The following is a 21,487-nucleotide window of genomic DNA, read 5'->3' as shown; positions in this document are numbered from 1 at the left end:
ACGCGCATCTTTCATCTGTCTGCTAATGGGAGCACAAAAGTGGTCAGTACTGGACAGAGTTCCCAAGGGCTTGCCGGGCCCGGAATGCCAGGATTCACTGATGGGAGGGCGTAATGCACGAGGGAGAGCTCTCGCCAGGTCTCACGACGGGATGATCTTTACCGACAAGCGGTCGTCCCGCACCGCGACCATCCCCCGAACGAGTTTACCTGTCTCGTGACGGAATGTGCGGACGGCGGCGCACTGATTGCACTGATTGATTGCACTCACGGCACGAACTCGATGTGCATTTCGCGACGGACGCCAAACGGAGTGTTTCACATTCGCATGGGGTTTTAAACTGAAATGACCATCTCGAAGATCATTCGGCGCAGTTCACTCACAGTCCTGCCCTTAAGACCTAAGCCCCTCTAGTTGTTGAGCCACATGCCCGCGACTATGTGCGGGCATCTATGACGTCATAATAAAGCCATTCAAATTATGTTATTCCATTGGCCAGGCGGCGATCAAGGCCAACAAAAATATAACCGTCGAGTCGTTCATATCTGGCGTTCATGAGCACGATTTCCAGATATAACGGCCGTCAGACTGCTCCAAAGCAATGTTGTGCAAGTGACGATGACGTAATCAAAGACGATACATTGAGTAAAGTATATTTACTAAACCTTAACTGCGTTGTCTAGGGGAAGAATTTTCACTTAAAAATATAGTCACATTATTGCCTCAATGTCTTCAACTTTGAAACATTCCCTTTAAATCTTGTTACCCGGTAACTTACTTCGATCCGCGCTGGTAGTTCGATGGCTGCATTGGTTTGGTGACAAGCGACGACACACACACACACACACAAGCGATACTTGACAACAAGCGATGTTCTTATGGTCAGCCCTCTGTGTTCTCACCAGCTTCCCTGGCAAAGAGGCTTGCAGTTCGTGTGTATGCTGTAGCTCCACGGCTTCAGCCTGGAGATGTTCTAAACCCACAGTTATTTTTCTCCTTTCGTCGCCTTGCCGTACAAGAAATTCAGCCCCTTGCCGACGAAGGGCAGGGTGCTCCTGGCCGGGCGCGCTTGGATAAGCTCCCACGACACGTGCCTTACCTTTGCCTGTGAGGCCACCGATTCTCGGTTCATCCACGTCTTCTCCTGCATCTAAGTACTGCTCACCGTGACGACGAATTGCTCCAGCCGTTTCTGTCCGTCGCGCTGTTTCTGTCTTCTCCCGTTCATGCTGTTTTGCTAAGACTGGCCCTCAACACATCCGCTATATGTTTTATGTTGTCTTTGATCCGCATTCCGTTCCGGCTGTATTTGGCTGGCCTGGGTCCTGAGGACTGGGATCTTTTGCGAGATGGCGAACAGCAGGTGCCCTCTCGCTCGAAGAACAGTCCAGCCGGCTGTGGCTTCAACATCTGGACTTCCGTTGTCGCCGACGGATTCTGAGCAGCACTTCGCTGCCGCACAGCGCAAGCACCGTGACGTGTATCAGCCTGGCTCAGAGCGGTGGGCCTGTCGGGTACCATCGCAATGGATGGGTCGGGCGGACCGAATGCAGTGTTCTCGCGGCGTAACAGTTTCACGTACAATGCGGGGACAGGTGAGGTACCCTTCCGCTCGAGCCTTACGTTCGTCGTCCTTATTCTGGATTCCTCCCCGCTCTGACCACTCCCGTCTGGATCTGTTACGGGCCGACCTCCGCAAGCGGTCTCCCTCGGTTGTCACGTCCCCTCTCCGCGCTCGCACTTGTGCTCGTTTCTCGGAGAGCCACCGGTCCGCGCACCCGCGCTGTACTGGCGGCGTTTGGGATCGAGGGTGCGACGGCCGACGGGGCTCTGTTCTACGGTGATTCCAGAGCAGCGTCCTGCCCGTTGCCTGGGTCCTGTGGCTTCTCTTTGTCCCGCAGCCACCTAGGGTCCCGGCTATCCCACCCGAGGGACATCTAACCGGCTCGCTCCGCATGCAGCAGGGTTTCCAGGCACGTAAAAGGTTCCGTGCTGCGCTCGGGGCCGATAGCCCTCGCGGGACACATTGGCTCTTGTTCAGGCCAAACAAGCGCGGGGTCGCGTCTCCTTCAGGTGGTCGACGTGCACCCGGAGCGGGCGTAACTCGGCGCTCAGAGCGTTCCATCACGTAGTTTCGTGGTCCTTTCGCGCTGTGACTCGGTAACCGGGTTTTCATGGGCAGTGCAGCTTTTTTACTCACCCTCTCTATCCCGCTCATCGAGGAGGTGCACCTGGTCGCCCACTTCAAATCGCTGGTCAAAGGCCTTCCATTGTTCCACACCTTCTGGTTCCGATGAGGTGCTGCCAACCGCAGCTGTATAACCTGGGACGCGCGCTGCAGTGGACGCCTTGCCTCGGCTTTCCGTTGTTTTCCTTCTCTTTTCATCGCCGTGTCGCCGTGCCTCTCGAGAGGACCTTGCAGCATGACATTGAGAACGGCCTTGCGAGGCATCCTGCTCATCCAGAGCAGCGGGGCTTCCCTGATGGTTTCTGGACGACCACTCGATAGGTATGGGACACAGGCTAAATACGCGTCCCAATCCTGCTGGTGGTTCGCCACAAGCTACAAACGTCTAGATACAATTTCTTCAGCCAAACGGTGGAGGAGAAACACCATGGTTAAGAACGTCCAACCGTGCGCGGAGGACAGTCGGACGTGGTGTCGACCGGTCCGGCCGGTTCTGTCAGACTGGTCCGGTGGTCGCACCAGCTGTTCACGAGCGGAGACGTCGCCCCTGGCGATCCCGGTGTCTGCAGTGTCTCGGCCGTCGTACCTGTCCTACACGGGAGGTGGCATTATCGCACGGCTTACGAGCTGTCACGGCTACATCGCCCGCTCGCACCCCGCGGGTCGCGACATGGCTGGAGATGATGGCCTTAGCCTGGAGACGGCGCGGCTCCATAGCATGGTCGGGCTCGGACCGGGGCCGGTTCGCGATCGCTTGGTTGGGTTCAGCCAATATCCGCAGGCATGGTCGGGCCATTTCCAGGCGCGTTGGCCTCAGGGGCCCTGAAGACAGGCGTAGGTCTGTGCCGAGGACGGGCGCGTCTCTGTGACAGAGGCGGCGGTAGGGATGTAGTTTCCCACAGGGCTTCAGCCCTTCGCCTCTCTCCAACTAAGGTTCCGGGTCCAGCCCCTCAACTTTGAGAGGAAAGTGGGCCAAAGTCGGAGGGAAACCCGTCTGTCTGTTGTGTTTTGGGGATATGTTGAGTCAATTTGTCACTTGTTCAGCCTCTCCTCACCCCATCCCCAACGCATCTTGCGAAACTACGCACTTGGTCGGCGGGGCCGGTCCACGGCCGAGCCCGGCTCGGCATTTGCCCGGTAGTGTTGGCCGATTGACAATCTCCGGGGCGAATTGTTCTCACACGGGCGCTCATGCCATTCCCACTCCCTTATACGACCTCAGTGCGGCCTATCCTTTGGGGAATAACCTGACGAGGTCGATTGAACCGCCGGCCTTCACGAAAGGCACAGCTGACGTGTTGTACATGCCGTCATTTACGTCTCGCTAATGTGGTTAGCGCTAGCTAAAATACAACGTTTTCATTCGTAGGTGCTGACGATCACGTACATTGATTGGTTTCTGCTCCTTCTGGTACTGCATACAGTTGGGTACATTGGGTAGTTAATTTCTGCGCCGAAATCGTTTATAATGCGTCGTAAGCATCTTGTGGTAAACAACTGTGCATGAGAAGAGGGAAGAAGGCGCAGAAGGAGGTGAGTAAGAAAGCAAAGGGACTATTTTAGGTACGCTATTGTTCATTCGTCATGCCAAACGAAAGGGGTCACTGGATTTAGATCTGTAGGAGAGCCCTACGTCGGTGTACATTTTGTCATCGCACAAGCTCGAAGGCCGATTTCAAAATGACGAGAACCGGGTTTCTCATATGGTAAACCATACTGCAACGCCTTATGGGTTAGCACTACCGTTGCCTTTCTCCTTGTATTGTTGTGTTTCATGTTAATGTCTGTGTTCATGAAATTGCACTTTGCTGCATGTAATGCCAAAATTGCAAAATAATAATTGAAGGTAGGTGTAATCCAGTCTTCGGAACACAACAGGTCTTGGAAGATCCGGTTAGGGTATTGTCCGGTCAATGAATGCAGTTTGGGTATTGTTCACATGATTGAAATGTTAAATGTTGGGCATAATTTGCAGGGATGATTGCATACAATGTTTTGCATGACATGTGTATTGCCCTGCACAGTGCATAACACCTTGTTTTCTGAACTTATTTTGTTTTAATTACAACAGAATGATGTTTGCACATACCACACATTCATTAACCAGGCTTGGTCACAGCAATGCCATGCACAAACAGGAGGATATGGATGCAAGTTTAAAAAGAGCACCTCCACTGAGGAGAAATTCCAATACAAAACAATGTTGCTAGCATCAGGTCAGGAATTCCTGGGACTTTGCCTAAATTTATTGCAACCAATGGTAAGATGACACAGTTTTGTTGTTTTGTATTACTATTGGTATGTGGGCTAGAGACTCTGTAATATCATATATTCTGAAAGGCAGTGTACATTTTATTTGGTGCCCAGCTTTCAGAGCTGGGGCAGTAATTCCTGAAATAGCAAGATATTTAGCTATTTGTTTTCGATACTGCATACAAATTATATAACTTCATGACCCTCTGTTCCTGAATATGATGTAAAAACATTGGGGGAGGATGCAGAGCTCTAAAAGCTTACTGATATTCCACCTTCCACCTAGGAGAAAATACTTACCAAGATCCCCAACCCCCTCCCCTCTACACATGTACACACACACACACCTAAAATGATTGGCTGTGCTTATTGAGAGGGAATGCAATCAGCTTGTGGATCAAATCAAAAAGCATCATCAAAAGTTGAAGTGTGGTTTGCATCAGGGATGACTTCAGAAGCGAGCACACCCAACTGCATTACCAGCAGCATATTTTTTTGTCAAGATGCCCATTGGTCTGCTGTTGCCCTTTTTGGCTACACATCCATGTTCTCATGTTGTCCTGTTTTCCCTTGCCAAGAATGGTGTGATCACAGAAGTCATTCATTTGGCTATGATCAATGATGCTGAATAGTGCATCATCTCATTTTAACAGGATGAGGAGTATGAATATTGTCATTACCACATATTGCTGGTTTTAGGTTATCAGGATGTTAGTGCATACTTAATGAACTAACAAACCACAGCCATTATAATTTGCATAAAATATAACCTGCCATACATTACATGGTTGGATTCATTACTGGGTGTGTACTTCAGGTACCTATGTATTTTAGATGAATTGCTCCTAAGTAACAATAATTCATTGTGAGTGAAGCATGTGCATGCAGTGTTACCATTTTAATGACATATTCAGGTAGTTATCTGCTTTCACACCATGTGTTTGGCTGGTAATACCAAGGAATGAGCCATGTGCAAACCTGAAAGGTAGTGGTGACCTGAAATAAGAATTCTATGAAAGGAAGGATATGTGACTTTGCAAATACTGACAGAAAAAAGTTTATGCAGCTAATATTTGTTTCAAAATCTGAAAATACATAATCAAAATGTTTTACATAAATGCTGCAGGCATAATCATTGAAACCATGAGGGCCATGCATTCCTGTCTCCCCATCAAGCGGACCCCTACTATCTGCATCAGTGTCTCAAAACTTGTGCTGGACTCTTTCAGCTGGGTCTGACTGCATCACTCCCCACTGACGGACGTTCCACCACGTGCCGAGGAGACTCCAGCGATGTGGGCCACCTCGCTGCTGCGAACGCTGGCCTTGCTGCTGGCGCTGGCGCTGGCCGGGGCTCTGGAGGAGGCGCCGCACCCAGCGACTGGCGCCAAGGCCAGCCAGGATGCCGAGGTCGACTTCCTGAGCGTCAAGCTGGTGACGCACCCGCTGTGTGTGCAGGACATTCACCGGCTGTGCGCCGGCGATAATAGCATCGCGCTCAACGACAACACGCCCAACCTGGACATCATGAGCTGCCTGCTCGACCAGCAGGTGCGTGGCGCTGTGGTCCGCGCCGCTGCTGGGGGGCACGCGGCGCGTCAGGACTGCGGACTTAAGCCCCGGAGCCGGGCGGGGCAGTAATTGAGCAGAGCGGGGAACTCCAAAAGGGGTTGTCACCTTTGCGGCGCCGTGAGCGGGGCGTTGCCGACCAATGCAGGCGGCGGGCGGCGTGACTCATCGCAACACCGACGTGAAACGATATGACAATGCACTGATGCACCTAGCTCTTGCAAAGCTGATTAGGGCATTCAGAGTTGTGCAAGCACTGGTCCTTCACATTTTCTGTCAGCTGCTAAAATGATGTGCGAGCGGACACCGCTGCTACGGGCACTCACTGACTCTGATGTCCGAGGAATGTGTGTGGTGCGATGTTTGGTGTATTGAGGCTGAAAGAGGACAAAGGTCGGAGCCATATCAGTCTATGTCAGAGGCTGTGACAAATGCTGATAAGCTAATGTTCGCTGATAATCGTTTCCTCTTGTCCCAGGAGGAGGAAGAAGATGCTGGGGTATCTCCACAGTGCCACCACGTAAGCATGCGCTAGACGCGCCCCTGCTTTGGCAATGTCGGGAACGATAACTGGTATACTTAATGCAGCATGCTAGTTTGCTTAAGTGTGAAATGTGAGCTTTATTCAATGGTATGACAGTGTCCCATCCATTATGGCAAGGGCGTTTGACATTAAGCATCAGAGAAGTGAATTAATAGCACTGCACTGTAAATCCAAGCCAATTATTTCGCCGGTAGCACATTTTCTTAATCATAATGACATGAAAGACCTGTATAGCAGAATTGGCTTAGCAACTTTCCTTTGAACGCTTTGAATCTCCATATCCACCCTGTTTGTCCCAAGGGTGTGGAGCTATTTGGTCTCCACTGGTAATATCCCGAGATTCCTGCACCGAAGCTGTAACGTCTTTAAATTGTTTGAAAATGACATTGTTTTGTTACAATTACCATGAGTGTCCCACAAAGCAGGGTGCCGTTTCGATTCGGTCACCCGCTCGCCAATTCCAGTGACCATGTGTTTGCGTGGTACTGCCTATTAGTATGCGGCGTCTTCAACACAAGTGTGGTCTGATCACATTCTCCATCGACTCTGTGGCCGCCTGGTTTGGGTTCTGATTGTCTCGGCGACCGCTTACAAGACAACACCGAGAAGTTAATTTGACATTGTCATCATTTTTGTGTGCAACGCTCGATTCGTCTTCGTGAGCGCGGCGTCCAGTCGGCGCAGGGTGCATCCACGCTGCCGTGACGGCCTCGCAGTTCAGTCACCGACCCGCCGCCCCCTCCCCCCCCTGCGTAATTCGCCACCGGACAGTCTCGCGGGCCGGCCGGTAGGTACTCTGGCAGCTGCGCCACAACCTGACCCGCAGCGCCAGCATCGTGCGCGCGCTCAACACACTCTGTCCGGGTCAGAAGTTTGCGGGCTGCGAGGAGACGGACCAGCGGCCGGGCCACTTCATCTCCTGTGTGGTGGAGCAGATGGATAACGTCGAGGATGATGGTGAGAGCTGGCCGCCGGCCGACGATGGTCGGTGTTGCCGGGTCCCTTCCAGCATACAACGGTGGCCTGTCGTCTGAGAACGCGCCCACGGACACTCGGAAAGTTTTTTCGTTGGCGTTTTTCTTGCCCTGCATGGTTTTACCCCGTGCTCCGGCGTCTCCAGTTGACCCAGGTTTCACAAGCTTCCAACCGTCCCTTGCAGACCCACTGTTCAGATTATGATCACTGGCCGGGTGGGCGGCGAGTAGGCATAATCTGAACAGTGGGTCCACACGGACCGTGATCCGACGGCAGTGGCTGATTTGAACGGAGCTCGTTCAAAGGCGTTTGCTGACAAATTGTTGGGAGACATCTACACGCCTGCGGCTGCGCTCTCTGTGCTCTCTGCCTAATTTGCCCTTTCGCGGCCTGTTTCGCAGCAGTCAGTGACGCGATGAGAACAACGTGACACAAGATTCAATCTCGTGAAGGTACTCATTGACTTGCAGGACATCATAATTCTCTAGACGAATGGTCCAACGTGCAGGCAGTGGGCCATCATTTCGGGACCTCCCGCCGTGGTCCTTTGTGGAAACGTTGTCATTGGAGGATTCAAATTTGGCTTGCCTGCAGCAGGCAGCCATGGCGGCGCCTACGGCCCGAGGTCACCTCGGTGAGTGTCGTGTCCTCTCGCACTGACAGGCTGCGCCGACTTCTTGGAGAACCTGGCCGTCATGATCTTTACCGACTACCGGATGATCTACAAGTTCGCCGAAGACTGCGGGCCCGACATTGACCGTTTTCAATGCGGCCGATTGGAGGACAGTGATGAGGTAACGGCGGGTCGGACCGCGGAGCCGGCGGCGGCGTCCGTCCGTCGGAGGACCGTGCGCTCCGAGTGCTCCAGCTGAGCGGCGGATTGACCTAAGTGTTGTCGTCTTTTCATGGACGCGCGTTGTCCGTCAGCGCGTCGGGTATGCGATTCACTCAAGCAGCCCCCCAGCTGAACGTGCGGAACATGACTGTGGGAACGTGGTTCGGGGACGCCGCGGCTGCTGGTGTGTCAGCCGGTCGTGCCGGCTCGGTGACGGCTGCCCGCGCAGGGAGTCCACGCCGGCAGCTGTGCAAAACTCGGCTAGTCGGGCAGCATGAATATAACGTCATGCTGCCAGACTTGGGGCTGCTCGGGGCGCTTGCTCCTGCGCGTGTCGGTGACTGCCGATCCGGTTCGCTCCGACCCCGAACGGTGACATGTGACCTGCCGGGTCCAACCCCGGGCCCGAAGCTGACCGTCGGATCCTGAGTGAGGGAAGGGGCAACGGGTAGGGAACACTGAGACGGGGCGCGACAGCATGACCAATGTAAGCATCCCTACCACCCTGGTGACCGAGGATTGCCATACAGCTCACTGATCGCCGTCCTTTGTCCTCAGAAGGCGCACAGCCAAGGCAAGACGATCGAGTGCGTCTCCAGCCACATGGAGAAGCTATCGGACTCCTGCAAGCTGCAGGTTCGGTTCGCTCGGCGCTGGTGGCGTTTTCTCTCGTCAGTCGTTGGAAGTCGAGTCGTGTGGCTCCCGTGCCTCTCGCTGCCTGGTTTGGGTCAGCGCCGATCTCCAGACGCAAGTCACTGTCACGTTATCAGACGTGGCTGGCCATTGCCTTATCTTGCGCTGCCAGATGTGCTGCCTACGTACTCACAGCTGTTTGCCAGGTCACTGTCACGTTATCAGACGTGGCTGGCCATTGCCTTATCTTGCGCTGCCAGATGTGCTGCGTACGTACTCACAGCTGTTTACCAGACGTCTTCTGCGTCAGCATTTCGTTGTCTCCGATTTTGGGAAATGATAAACTGGTTTGCAGCTAAATGTTCTCAGCAGACGCCGCCCGTACTGGGACAGGGCTTAGCAAGAGCGGGCCGTTCACGGACACGCGGGTGCCAAACACGTGCCCGTTTGGTGCCGTGCCGCCGGGATCTCGCGCGTCAGCGTGTGCTTGTGCCGGGCAGGTGTTGCGCGTGGCCGAACTGCAGGCCGAGGACTACCACATGGACCGACCGCTCTACTTCGCCTGCCGCGAGGACCGCGAGCGCTTCTGCGCCAGCACCCTGTCCGGCAATGGCAAGGTCTACCAGTGCCTGCTGCACCACAAGATGGAGAAGGAGATGAGCAAGAAGGTGAGTCGAGCGGCCGGAGCTGCGGGGCTGATCGGTACGCGCGCGCGCGCGCGCTGTGGGGCCGTGTACGGGAGCCGCGGAGGTGTGAGCTCTTCAGCCCGTTGACCCCACACCCTCTCCGCCGCCAGTGCCGCAAGCAGCTGACGCGTCGCCAGAAGATGACGTCGGTCGACTACAAAGTGTCGAAGCGGCTGCGTAAAGCGTGCAAGACCGAGCTGGCGGACAGCGGGTGTCGGCAGGCGGGCGGACTGCCCGGCGACTCGGAGGCGGCCCACTCCGTCAAGCTCGGCTTCGTCCTGCTCTGCCTCGACAACTACCAGAAGCAGGGTGGGTGGCGCGACGCCGTCCGCCTGCCTGCGATGGTTCGGTCCGGAGCAGGGCGCACGCCAGGTGACCCATGCTGCATGCACGGCCCGGAGGTCCGAAAGGCCATACGCTTGTCTATCCTGTGTACATGCTGAGGCGGTGGCAGATGTGGCGCGGAGGGGAGCGTGGACGGTGACGCCATGTTGGCGCCACCCCTCCCCTTCCGCGCCCCGTCGTCTCTGGCCTGGTAGAGCGTGCCTGGCGCAGCCGGCGGCCGTGACGCTGACCGTCCGACCGTCTGCGCTGACCGCCAGGCAAGCAGGTGAGCGGCGAGTGCGTCCAGGAGATGGTGGATCACCGCCGCGCGCTGATGGAGGACTACACCCTGTCACCGGAGCTGATCAGTGAGTGAGCGGCGCCCGGTGCGCGTAGCGGCGGGCGGGGTCCGACAACACACAGATACTCTCTCCCATCAGGCCGACAATGCATGCATGCAATGAGGTGAATCGCTAGATACAGGATGATGGGGTCCCCATCCGTGCGTGTTTTGTCAGATGTTTTCACCTTTTGTTGTTCGTCAATGCCCTAAAGAGAGGTGACTTTCTGCCATTTGCCAGGAAGTAACCACATGCATGTTGATAGGGGACTCATGAAGTAACTCATGGCGTACTGCCCAGTCTGTTTGAAAGAGCAGCGTTTCCGGACGGCGTGCCCGCGGAGGTTCAGAACGACATGCCAGCACAGTTCAGGACGACCTAGTGGCTCGGTCCAGGGCAGCGCTCGCTCTGAGTAGGGCCGCCTCGCTCCCCGCGTGCTGTGTTACGTTAGCTTCGGTACGGGCCGACACTTGCCATCAGCGTTATGCCGTGCTCAGTAGGAGAAGTGTACGGCAGCGCCCACGATGGCGCTGCCACACTCAGCACCGGCTCGGCACGCGTCGCGCGGTGCGGCGCGGCTCTGACGCTCGCCGGCCGCGCCTGTCGTGACCGCAGTGTCCTGCGCCGAGGACATTGACCGGCTGTGCGCCACGGAGGCGCAGCTGCGCGGCGGCCAGGTCATCCACTGTCTGATGATGCGCGCTAACCCGGCCAAGGTGGCCGAGGAGGAGCGCATCTCGAACCAGTGCTTGCGTCAGGTGCGTGCCGCAGCCGGGTTGGCGCCGGAGACAGACGCGTGTCCGCCTCTCGAGACAGACGTGTGTCCGCCTCCCGAGACAGACTTGTGTCCGCTTCTCGAGACAGATGTGTGTCTTCCTTCCGAGACAGACGTGTGTCCGCCTCTCGAGACAGATGTGTGTCTTCCTTCCGAGACAGACGTGTGTCCGCCTCCCGAGACAGACTTGTGTCCTCCTTCCGAGACAGACGTGTGTCCGCCTCCCGAGACAGACTTGCGTCCTCCTTCCGAGACAGGCGTGTTCCTCCTCCCGAGACAGACGTGCTCCTTCCTCCTGAGACAGATGTGTGTCCGCCTCTTGAGACAGACGTGTTCCTTCCTCCCGAGACAGATGTGTGTCCGCCTCTTGAGACAGACGTGTTCCTTCCTCCCGAGACAGATGTGTGTCCGCCTCTTGAGACAGACGTGTTCCTCCCCCGAGACAGATGGATGTCCTCCCGAGGCAAACGTGTGTCCTCTCTTCCGTCGTACGTGGTCGTCAGCAACCGGGCTTGGTATGGGAGCAGTAGTTGTTAAGGAGCCTCGCTGTTGTCGGTGTTCTCGCTTTGCTGACCTGCTGGGCGTCCGTGCTGCGCCGCCCGCCGTCACAGCCCGGGCGCCGCTCTGCCCCAGGTGGAGGACCTGCTCCGCATGGCTGACGTGGGTCAGGATTGGAAGGTGGACCCGGTGCTGCAGCAGGCCTGCGCTCCTGTCGTCAGGGAGGCCTGCTCGGACGCCCGCGGTGGCGACGGCGCGTCAGTGCACCGGCTGCTGAGGCTATGACGCGCGTCAGGGGCGTAGTTTCGCCAAATTGGTTTGGGTGATCAGTGAAAAATGACGCAAAACGCCTCCCACAATACGCCAATAGGCGGGTTTCTTCTCGGCCTTGACCCATTTTTTCCTTGAGGTTTGTGGAGCCATCCAACTGGTGGGGAACCACGCCCCTAACGCGCGCGTCACGCGGGATCTTGCGTTCGACTGACCGTTGTGAATGTTCAGGACGGCACGTAGGCAAGCGCTGATTTGGAGCCGCCTGACGAGAACTGGTCTATGTGCTGCACCTGGTATGAGGTGCAGAACTTCGTATGATACGCATCACCGAAGAACATGCAGTTTGCCGCGAGCCGCCTGGGCTGTGTGTGGCCGTTGACCGGGCTCGGCTGGCGAGCGACGCTGAGCGTGGTCCGGCGCCGCAGGGTGCTGAGCTGCCTGGCCGAGACGCTCGACTCGGACGCCATGACCGACGAGTGCGAGCACGTGCTGCTGCAGATCCAATACTTCGTCTCCCGAGACTTCAAGCTCGACCCGCAGCTGTACAAGGTGCGTGCGTGTTGGGGGCGTGGCGGCCCTGGGGCGGTGATGAAAGCCGGACCGTGGGTATGCTCTTCAAAGTGGTCGCGTTTGTTCATCTCGTCTGTTCCGCGTCAGCCCATTCTTCCCCCTCTCTCCCTCATGGCTGTCATACCGGTGGTGCCAGACAGCCGCCGGCTTGGTCGATGTCGAACAGTCAGCCAGCCTTGCCCCCCCCCCTCCCCCCTCCGCCTACACCTCCGTGCGGTCAGCCACGACACACCGCCCCGTACCACCGCCCCGTCCCACCGCTCACCCCAACCCCAACCCCTCCCTCTCTCGCTCCCGCTTTCCTCCTCCAACGAATGTTTTATCTCGGTCTCGGTGCCGCTTTGGACAGATGTGCCTGAAGGACGCCCAGCGCCTCTGCCACGCCTCCGACCAGTGGTGGGAGCATGGCGAGACGGGCGTCAGTAATGACCCCATGGTGCTGCCGTGTCTCTACCGCAACGCCTACCACAACTACAATGAGACGGCTGCGGACAAGGTGGGTGGGCGGGGTGTTCTGGTTCGCCAGTCACGGTTCTGAAAAAGCGTGTGATAGCCATAGTGTCTCATGGTAACAGCACAGCACAACCCTAAGGATTTTCACGTGACATTCGAGGTCCGATTAAATTACCGGATGGCTCTCATGAGACCATTCATTTCCGTTGCACGACGATCGAAGGCGATGTCATGGGCTGGAGGCCAGGACCGAGTTTCGGTATCCCACGCTGTAATCTGCGTAAGACCGCGCCGCCAAATAATAAAACGGGGAGTGCGCCGCACAGCCCAGCCACGAGTGCAGTGTTACTCCCCTGCGACTGTGTGCCTGCCGAGCGGTCTGTCGCCCGGTGGTGACTGGCCATCCTGATGACTGGCCATCCGCCCCCGCCTGATGACTGGCCATCCCCGGCGCCAGATGTCGGACGGCTGTCGCTCGGCCGTGCGCCGGGTGATGAAGGTGCGCGCCGACGAGGTGGACCTGCGGCCGGAGATCGAGGAGGTCTGCATGCAGGACCTGGCCAAGCTGTGCTCGGAGCGCACGCAGCGCGGCCACGAGATCGTCTGTCTGCAGGACAACTACCGAGAGTGAGGGCGGGACGTCACGGCCGGCCCGGAGCGCCGCCCGCGCGGCAGACGGCCGAGCAGTGGGATGTGGCCTGGCCTAGTTCATGCTGTCTGGTGCTCGTGGGTGGGAGGAAGTTACGGCTGCCGGTCTAAGCCTAATAAGTCTCCTCTGTTCCATTTAGGGCGTAGTATTACTGTGTATACTATACCTTTATTATATATATATATATATATATATATATATATATATAATGTGTGTATACTATATGTGTATACTATACCTTTATTATATATATATATATATATATATATATTATACGTGCGTGTGCGTGTGCGTGTGCGCGTGCGCGTGTGCGTGTGTGTGGAATTGGCGTCCCATCCATCCTTCTCCTGTCACAGCTGTGGCCAGATGCCGCTGGCGAGATGCGCGACCCACGCCGTCGTCGCTCAACGCCGTGACAGCCGCGCCGCCCTGACGTGACGTCACCTCCGCCGGCAGGCTGAAGCCCAAGTGCCAGGCGGTGATCCAGTCGCTGACGCAGGACGAGGCGCGCTACGTTGAACTCAACCCGGTGGTGGCCAGGGTCTGCAAGAACAGCATCAAGCAGAACTGTATGGTGAGACTGGGCGCCGGGCTGGCCGCCGACGGGCGGGCTGCGGCGAGTAGGGGTTGTCGGCGGGCCGCTGCGCCGCGACGGGCGCGGGCTGGCCGCGGACGGGCGGGCTGCGGCGAGCAGGGGTGTTGGCCGGGCTCGCTGCGCCACGACGGGCGCCGGCGGTGGCGCTGTGTGACGTAGTACCGTACCCGCAGCACCTGATGGGGAGGGGAGGCGGTGTGAGACGGAGTACCGTACCCCGCAGCACGTGATGGGGAGGGGGAGGGGGGGGGGCGGCGGTGTGTGACGGAGTGCGGTACCCCGCAGCACCTGATGGAGAGGGGAGGCGGTGTGAGACGGAGTGCGGTACCCCGCAGCACCTGATGGAGAGGGGAGGCGGTGTGTGACGGAGTGCGGTACCCCGCAGCACCTGATGGAGAGGGGAGGCGGTGTGTGACGGAGTGCGGTACCCCACAGCACCTGATGGGAGGGGAGGCGGTGTGTGACGGAGTGCCGTACCCACAGCACCTGATGGAGAGGGAGGCGGTGTGTGACGGAGTGCCGTACCCCACAGCACCTGATGGGAGGGGAGGCGGTGTGTGACGGAGTGCCGTACCCACAGCACCTGATGGAGAGGGGAGGCGGTGTGTGACGGAGTGCCGTACCCACAGCACCTGATGGAGAGGGGAGGCGGTGTGTGACGGAGTGCCGTACCCACAGCACCTGATGGAGAGGGGAGGCGGTGTGTGACGGAGTGCCGTACCCCACAGCACCTGATGGGAGGGGAGGCGGTGTGTGACGGAGTGCGGTACCCCGCAGCATCTGATGGAGAGGGGAGGCGGTGTGTGACGGGGTGCCGTACCCACAGCACCTGATGGAGAAAGGCGGCGTGATGGAGTGTCTGATCGAGCACAAGGATGACCCGGATCTGAAACACGCCGCCAAGTGTCGCGCCGCCATCAGCCACTTCCAGATCATCAGCCTGGCCGACTACACATTCAGCTACAAGTTTAAGCAAGGGTGTCAGAGCGACATCCTGCAGCTCTGCAAGAACATGGAGAGGAAGTGAGCCACTTGCGGTCGCTCTGCATCTATCGGAATGGCGATTACTCATATGAGTACTCACCGTATCACCGTTCTGCAGCATATAAATAACGCCCTGCGCACGTGTGGCAAACCAATGCACCTCCTTCAATGCACGCTGCAGCGGCTGGTCACGGCATGGGCGTGAGGAGCAGCGACTGCTGTGCGGTGACGTGGAGCGTTGCTTCGCCGGCAGGGCGGACGTGATGGCCTGCCTGAGCGCCGCCATGCTGAACGACACGCTGGACGGCCGCAGGCAGCGCGTCTCCAAGCCCTGCCGCCTGCAGGTCGGTCCGCTGCTCAGTCAGCTGCCGCGACTGCCGGTCCGGGCGCCGTGACGCGGTCTCTGTGTGTGGTGTAACCGGACCTGGCGACCCAGGGGGCGATAACCGAGTGGTCACGTGACCTGGCGACCCAGGGGGCGATAACGGAATGGTCACGTGACCTGGCGATCCAGGGGACGATAGCCGAATGGTCACGTGACCTGGTGATCCAGAGGGCGATAGCCGAATGGTCACGTGACCTGACGAGCCAGGGAACGATAGCCGAATGGTCACGTGACCTGACGGTCCAGAGGGCGATAACCGAATAGTCACGTGACCTGGCGACCCAGGGGGCGATAACCGAATGGTCACGTGACCTGGCGACCCAGGGGACGATAGCCGAATGGTCACGTGACCTGGCGATCCAGGGGACGATAACCGAATGGTCACGTGACCTGGCGATCCAGGGGACGATAGCCGAATGGTCACGTGACCTGGTGATCCAGAGGGCGATAGCCGAATGGTCACGTGACCTGACGAGCCAGGGAACGATAGCCGAATGGTCACGTGACCTGACGGTCCAGAGGGCGATAACCGAATAGTCACGTGACCTGGCGACCCAGGGGGCGATAACCGAATGGTCACGTGACCTGGCGACCCAGGGGACGATAGCCGAATGGTCACGTGACCTGGCGATCCAGGGGACGATAACCGAATGGTCACGTGACCTGGCGATCCAGGGGACGATAGCCGAATGGTCACGTGACCTGGCGATCCAGGGGACGATAGCCGAATGGTCACGTGACCTGGCGATCCAGGGGACGATAGCCGTATGGTCACGTGACCTGACGAGCCAGGGAACGATAGCCGAATGGTCACGTGACCTGACGGTCCAGAGGGCGATAACCGAATGGTCACGTGACCTGCCAGATGACAGCCGAATGGTCACTGACCTGACGGTCCAGGGGCGATAGCCGAATGGTCACGTGACCTGGCGATCCATAGGGGCGATAGCCGAATGGTCACGTGACCTGACGAGCCAGGGGCGATAGCCGAATGGTCACGTGACCTGGTGACCAGAGGGCGATAGCCGAATGGTCCACGTGACCTGGTGATCCAGAGGGCGATAGCCGAATGGTCACGTGACCTGACGATCCAGAGGGCGATAACCGAATGGTCACGTGACCTGACGATCCAGAGGGCGACAGCCGAATGGTCACGTGACCTGACGGTCCAGAGGGCGATAACCGAATGGTCACGTGACCTGGTGATCCAGAGGGCGACAGCCGAATGGTCACGTGACCTGACGGTCCAGAGGGCGATAACCGAATGGTCACGTGACCTGGTGATCCAGAGGGCGATAGCCGAATGGTCACGTGACCTGGCGATCCAGAGGGCGATAACCGAATGGTCACGTGACCTGGTGATCCAGAGGGCGACAGCCGAATGGTCACGTGACCTGGTGATCCAGAGGGCGACAGCCGAATGGTCACGTGACCTGGCGATCCAGAGGGCGATAGCCGAATGGTCACGTGACCTGGTGATCCAGAGGGCGATAGCCGAATGGTCACGTGACCTGGTGATCCAGAGGGCGATAGCCGAATGTCACGTGACCTGGGTCCAGAGGGCGATAACCGAATGGTCACGTGACCTGGTGATCCAGGCGATAGCGAATGGTCACGTGACCTGGTGATCCAGAGGGCGACAGCCGAATGGTCACGTGACCTGGCGATCCAGAGGGCGATAGCCGAATGGTCAGTGCCGTCGCCTGTCACGCGGGGAGCCCGGCGTCGGGTGCCGGTGATGTGTGGCGGCCGCTGGGTGACGGCACGGTCGCCGGGTGGGCGGTCTTCTCGCCCGGATGTGAGCGGCGAGCGCGCGGCTCCGCGGCGCCGCGTGCTTCACTGACGCGCCCTCCCGACAGGTGGAGTCGCAGCTGCTGCAGCGGGAGGAGAACGAGGCGCTCGACCCGCGCCTCAATAAGGATTGCGGCAAGGACATCCACACTCACTGTCGCCACGAGTCGGAGAACAAGGGCTCGGGACGGGTCAGTGTCGGCGACGGGGGCCCGGCTGGCGCCGCTCGATGCGCTGTGTTACGCTTACCACAGTTGGTTCTGTTGTGTCGACAGCGTCAAAAGCTGCTACTGCGTGCACGCTTGGGCATGGGGGCTGTCACAATTAGACCTTATTTTTAAGTAAATGCTCAAAACTTACATGTTGTAAGTGGACTGGTTCAGGACTATAGGATAGTTGGCGGCATGGTGAGCACTGAGTAGAACATGGCCATTAACCTGCCCCGCACTTTTTCTGCTTTCCGAAAATTGATTGATTCAGGACGTGAACTTGAGAATAATCGAGAATCTGAAAAGACTTGTTCTTTCAGATTGGGCCAATTTTACGGAAATTAAATCATTGTGGTATGTTAATGGTATGTTGTCTGCTTATCAAACCATTGTGTCAGTGCCCGGGCCGGTTTCGTAGTGTCTGTACGCTGTGTGCCAGGCGCGCGTCGTTGCCGCGGCGCCATGGGTGGCGGCACGACCGTAACGCCACCGCTTCCGCAGGTGTTGGAGTGTCTGCGCGAGCACGTGGACGAGCTGCTGCCCGCCTGCAGCCACCTGCTGTTCCGCCGCCAGCAGCAGAGCCTCATCCTGCCCCAGGCCGACTACTTCCTCTTCAACGCCTGCAAGGGCATGATCCTCAAGTACTGCCGCGCCCCTGAGAGCTCGGGGGCCGAACTGCTCGGCTGTTTGAAGGTAGGCGGTCGGCGCGGCCAGCCTCGGCCAGGTCTCACCTGACAGGCTCCAGCGCGACGCCAGACGGACGCGTTTCTTGTCAGAAATGGTGGGCTGTGGACATCAGCGACTTGCTCGTGTTTCTGGTGTGAGCGTCTTGTTGCCAGGATTAGGTCATTTTCGGCATTGGGATCGTGAAAGCATTTCTGGCGTCGCTGCCGGTACGGCCGATCCGTGCCGTTTTTTGGTGTGGCCGAGGAAGGAGGGCAGCTGTTGAGCGACCCGCTTGATAAGCTGATTCGTCTGTCGGGAACTCGACGCGCGTGCTCTGACCGCGGTCGTAGCAGTTGGTGCGGTCCGGTCTGGTTCTCTGGTCCGGTGCCTGGGCGGCGGCGCCTTACGGCTGCCGTCCCGCCCGCAGGCCCAGCTGGACGAGCCGTCGTTCGACCCGACCTGCGAGAAGGTCGTGTCTCGCCGGCTGGCCGAGCAGAAGCGGGACTACCGGCTGCACCCGGCACTGCGGCGCGCCTGCCAGGCCGAGGCGCGCGCCCACTGCGCGCCGTTTCTGGAGCGCCAGACGCCGGACAGCTCACTGCAGGGCCAGGTCACCGCCTGCCTGGCCGGCGCGCTGCGGCGCGGCATGCTGGGTGACGCCTGCAGCCGTCAGGTGGACCTGGTGCTGCGCGAGGCAGCGCGCGACGTGCGCCAGGACCCGCTGCTGCTGCGCGACTGCGCCGCCGAGATCGCGCAGCAGTGCACCGGCCTGCCGCCAGAGCGCGTCGGCGAGTGCCTGCGGGAGAAGCTGGCGGCTGGCTCGGCGCTCAGCGACGCCTGCGCCAGGCGCGTGGCGCGCATCGTCGAGGACGTGAACGTGGACGTGCACACGGACCCGCAGCTGAGCGTGGCGTGCGGGCTCGACCTGCAGCGGCACTGCGCGCATGTGCCGCCCGGCCACGGCGCGCAGCTGACGTGCTTAACGGAGGTGCACGACCCGACACAGCGCTGCGCGGACGTGCTCAACATGCGGCTGAAGATGGTGGCCGCTGCTTTGAAGGTGAGCCGTCCTCGCGATTGCTGGACGGGGGTAGTGGCGGGGTGGCGGGGGACGGGAGTGGCGGGATGAGGGTGAAGCGGGTGAGTTGGTTTGAATCGCGGATGTCTATGTGTGTGTGTGTGAGCGCGTGTGGGCGCCGTAGGACCAGGGCGTTGACGCGCCCTAAAGTCCAGATCGTCATCATCGCAGACGTGATGGGCTGATCAGCTGTCGTCATCGACGCCAGTAACTGCCGTGGTCAGCTAACTGTCCCCAGTCCATGTGTTCTCGCGGGCGTCTGAGGGCTGCCTCACCCGTCTGACTCCGTGGGTGCCTCCCACCACTCCACAGGGCTGCTCGCCTTTTGGTGCCGTTTAGCTGTGGTTCTGCCCTGATATTTGCCATAATCCCTCGTGTTTCTCTGTGCGCCCTTGGGACGTCGGAGTCGTTGAGGCTCGGTCACTCGGCGGACCACTGGTGGACCAGTCCTGACTGTGTGGCGCACCCTGTCCACCAGGTGCGGCCGGTGGAGACGGTGCCCGAGCTGATCGCGTCCGTGCGCGACTCGCCCAGCCGCGACTTCTTTGTGCTGCTCGTGTTCGGCATCCTGGTCGTCATGTTCTTCGGCGGCCTATGCTGCGGCCGCGTCACCAAGAGGGCCAAATACATCCACAAGATCAAGTAGGAGCGCGGCCACTCGGCGCTGCACAGAAACATCGACCATCAGCCGGGCGGACGGCGAGAGGCTGTGCTCGGCACGCGGATTCGCATATCCAACGACGCATCACTTGGGACGGGCTGGCAGCGACGGGCCAAATCGCGCGGTGTGGGCTGTCAAGCACGTGCTGGCATCAGCGTGTGGGCACGCTGCGAGGCTCATCAGAGCGACGGCGCCGACAAGATGGCGCCGTCACGCTGGCGATGGCCGCCGCCGGTGTGGCCCGGGCGGCGGGACAGCGACGGTCATCGTGACGGTGTGCGTGTGTGTGCGTGACGGACTGCTGCGCCTCGGCTGTGGACTGCTGCGCCTCGGCTGTGGACTGCTGCGCCTCAGCTGTGGACTGCTGCGCCTCAGCTGTGGACTGTTGCGCCTCAGCTGTGGACTGCTGCGCCTCAGCTGTGGAATGGTGCGCCTCACCTGTGGAATGCTGCGCCTCAGCTGTGGAATGCTGGGACGTTCTGCGCCCAGCGGCGCGCTGGCGCTGCCGCTCGTGCCCGCGCTCGTGCCCGCACTGGGAGTTGTCCGGGCCAGCGGTGGGGCGGGTGGCGAGCTGTTCTGACGCGCAAAAGTCTGCCTCGCGCCACCGGCGCCGGTGTGGGGTGGCGAGGCACCGCCGGCTGTGCAGCATTCCTTCTCGTGCCTCGCTTCTGTTCGCAGCGGGACCGTTACCCGCGTGTTTTGTGGCTTTCCTTTGGTGATCTGGTGGTGCTCCGTTGCGCTGTCCACGAATGCTGTTCAACCTTGGGGCATGTGGGCGCGGCACATCAAATCCGCAGTATGGATGCATATAAAGAAATGTGGGTCTGAGGTATGCGCCGGTTGTTCTGGAGATATGATGACGTTGCGCCGTGCTTGGCTCTGATTGGCTGGCGACCCGCCATACCGAGTGTGATGATGCGAACGGAGCGCAGCTGATGTGTCTGGAGCACGGACTGCCGGCGGCGGCTCCTGATGCAGCTGATGTGTCTGGAGCATGGACTGCCGGCGGCGGCTCCTGATGCAGCTGATGTGTCTGGAGCATGGACCGCCGGCGGCGGCTCCTGATGCAGCTGATGTGTCTGGAGCATGGACTGCCGGCGGCGGCTCCTGATGCAGCTGATGTGTCTGGAGCATGGACTGCCGGTGGCGGCTCCTGATGCAGCTGATGTGTCTGGAGCATGGACCGCCGGCGGCTGCTCCTGATGCAGCTGATGTGTCTGGAGCATGGACTGCCGGCAGCGGCTCCTGACTGCTGACCATCGCCCCACTGAGGCGGGCGTGCAGCAGGCCCGGATAGCCGCCACAACACAACAGGCTTGAGGCAGCGTGACGCCGCGTTCGGTCGGTAACTACATTTGCTTCCTGTGAGGGTGTCCAACAGGACCTGCGACTGGCCTGGCAACCATTGAAGCCAGACGACTGATTATTTGAACGGCAGGCGTTTGGGGCGCCCACGTTTGACGGAGGTGTGTGATCGTATTACAGCCGTCGACGTGGCCTCGTCGATCAGCGGGTGAAGTTTGAAGCCTGAATGGCGCGGGCAGTTTATGAC

General features: G+C 58.9%; 1 protein-coding gene across 1 annotated transcript; it reads left to right on the top strand.

Moving 5' to 3' along the window:
• The first annotated feature begins 3,654 nt into the window (after nt 1–3,654).
• LOC119106859 (Golgi apparatus protein 1) lies at nt 3,655–20,782 on the top strand. Its single transcript, XM_037230199.1, has 21 exons — nt 3,655–3,721; nt 5,671–5,992; nt 6,489–6,530; nt 7,346–7,511; nt 8,193–8,323; nt 8,923–9,000; nt 9,498–9,665; nt 9,794–9,992; nt 10,286–10,375; nt 10,964–11,106; nt 11,757–11,878; nt 12,320–12,443; nt 12,814–12,960; nt 13,375–13,544; nt 14,023–14,140; nt 14,988–15,184; nt 15,399–15,489; nt 17,390–17,512; nt 18,032–18,223; nt 18,624–19,256; nt 19,753–20,782. Exons 2-21 carry the CDS (start codon nt 5,735–5,737, stop codon nt 19,918–19,920), a joined length of 3,360 nt encoding a protein of 1,119 aa, XP_037086094.1. The 5' UTR covers nt 3,655–3,721; nt 5,671–5,734; the 3' UTR covers nt 19,921–20,782.
• Nucleotides 20,783–21,487: the final 705 nt, after the last annotated feature.

Source organism: Pollicipes pollicipes, unplaced genomic scaffold (assembly GCF_011947565.3).
Source record: "Pollicipes pollicipes isolate AB1234 unplaced genomic scaffold, Ppol_2.1 Scaffold_6291;HRSCAF=7459_pilon_pilon_pilon, whole genome shotgun sequence".
Classification (NCBI taxonomy): Eukaryota; Metazoa; Arthropoda; class Thecostraca; order Pollicipedomorpha; family Pollicipedidae; genus Pollicipes; species Pollicipes pollicipes.
This window is presented reverse-complemented; position numbering and strand designations above follow the sequence as displayed.

What these genes read in the sequence shown, in the direction of transcription:
- LOC119106859 (XM_037230199.1), top strand. Translation starts at nt 5,735, where the DNA reads ATGTGGGCCACCTCGCTGCTGCGAACGCTGGCCTTGCTGCTGGCGCTG. An exon ending in AGAAGGAGATGAGCAAGAAG is followed by an intron (nt 9,666 to 9,793) that starts GTGAGTCGAGCG and finishes CTCCGCCGCCAG; the next exon opens with TGCCGCAAGCAGCTGACGCG. An exon ending in CTGCAGGACAACTACCGAGA is followed by an intron (nt 13,545 to 14,022) that starts GTGAGGGCGGGA and finishes CTCCGCCGGCAG; the next exon opens with GCTGAAGCCCAAGTGCCAGG.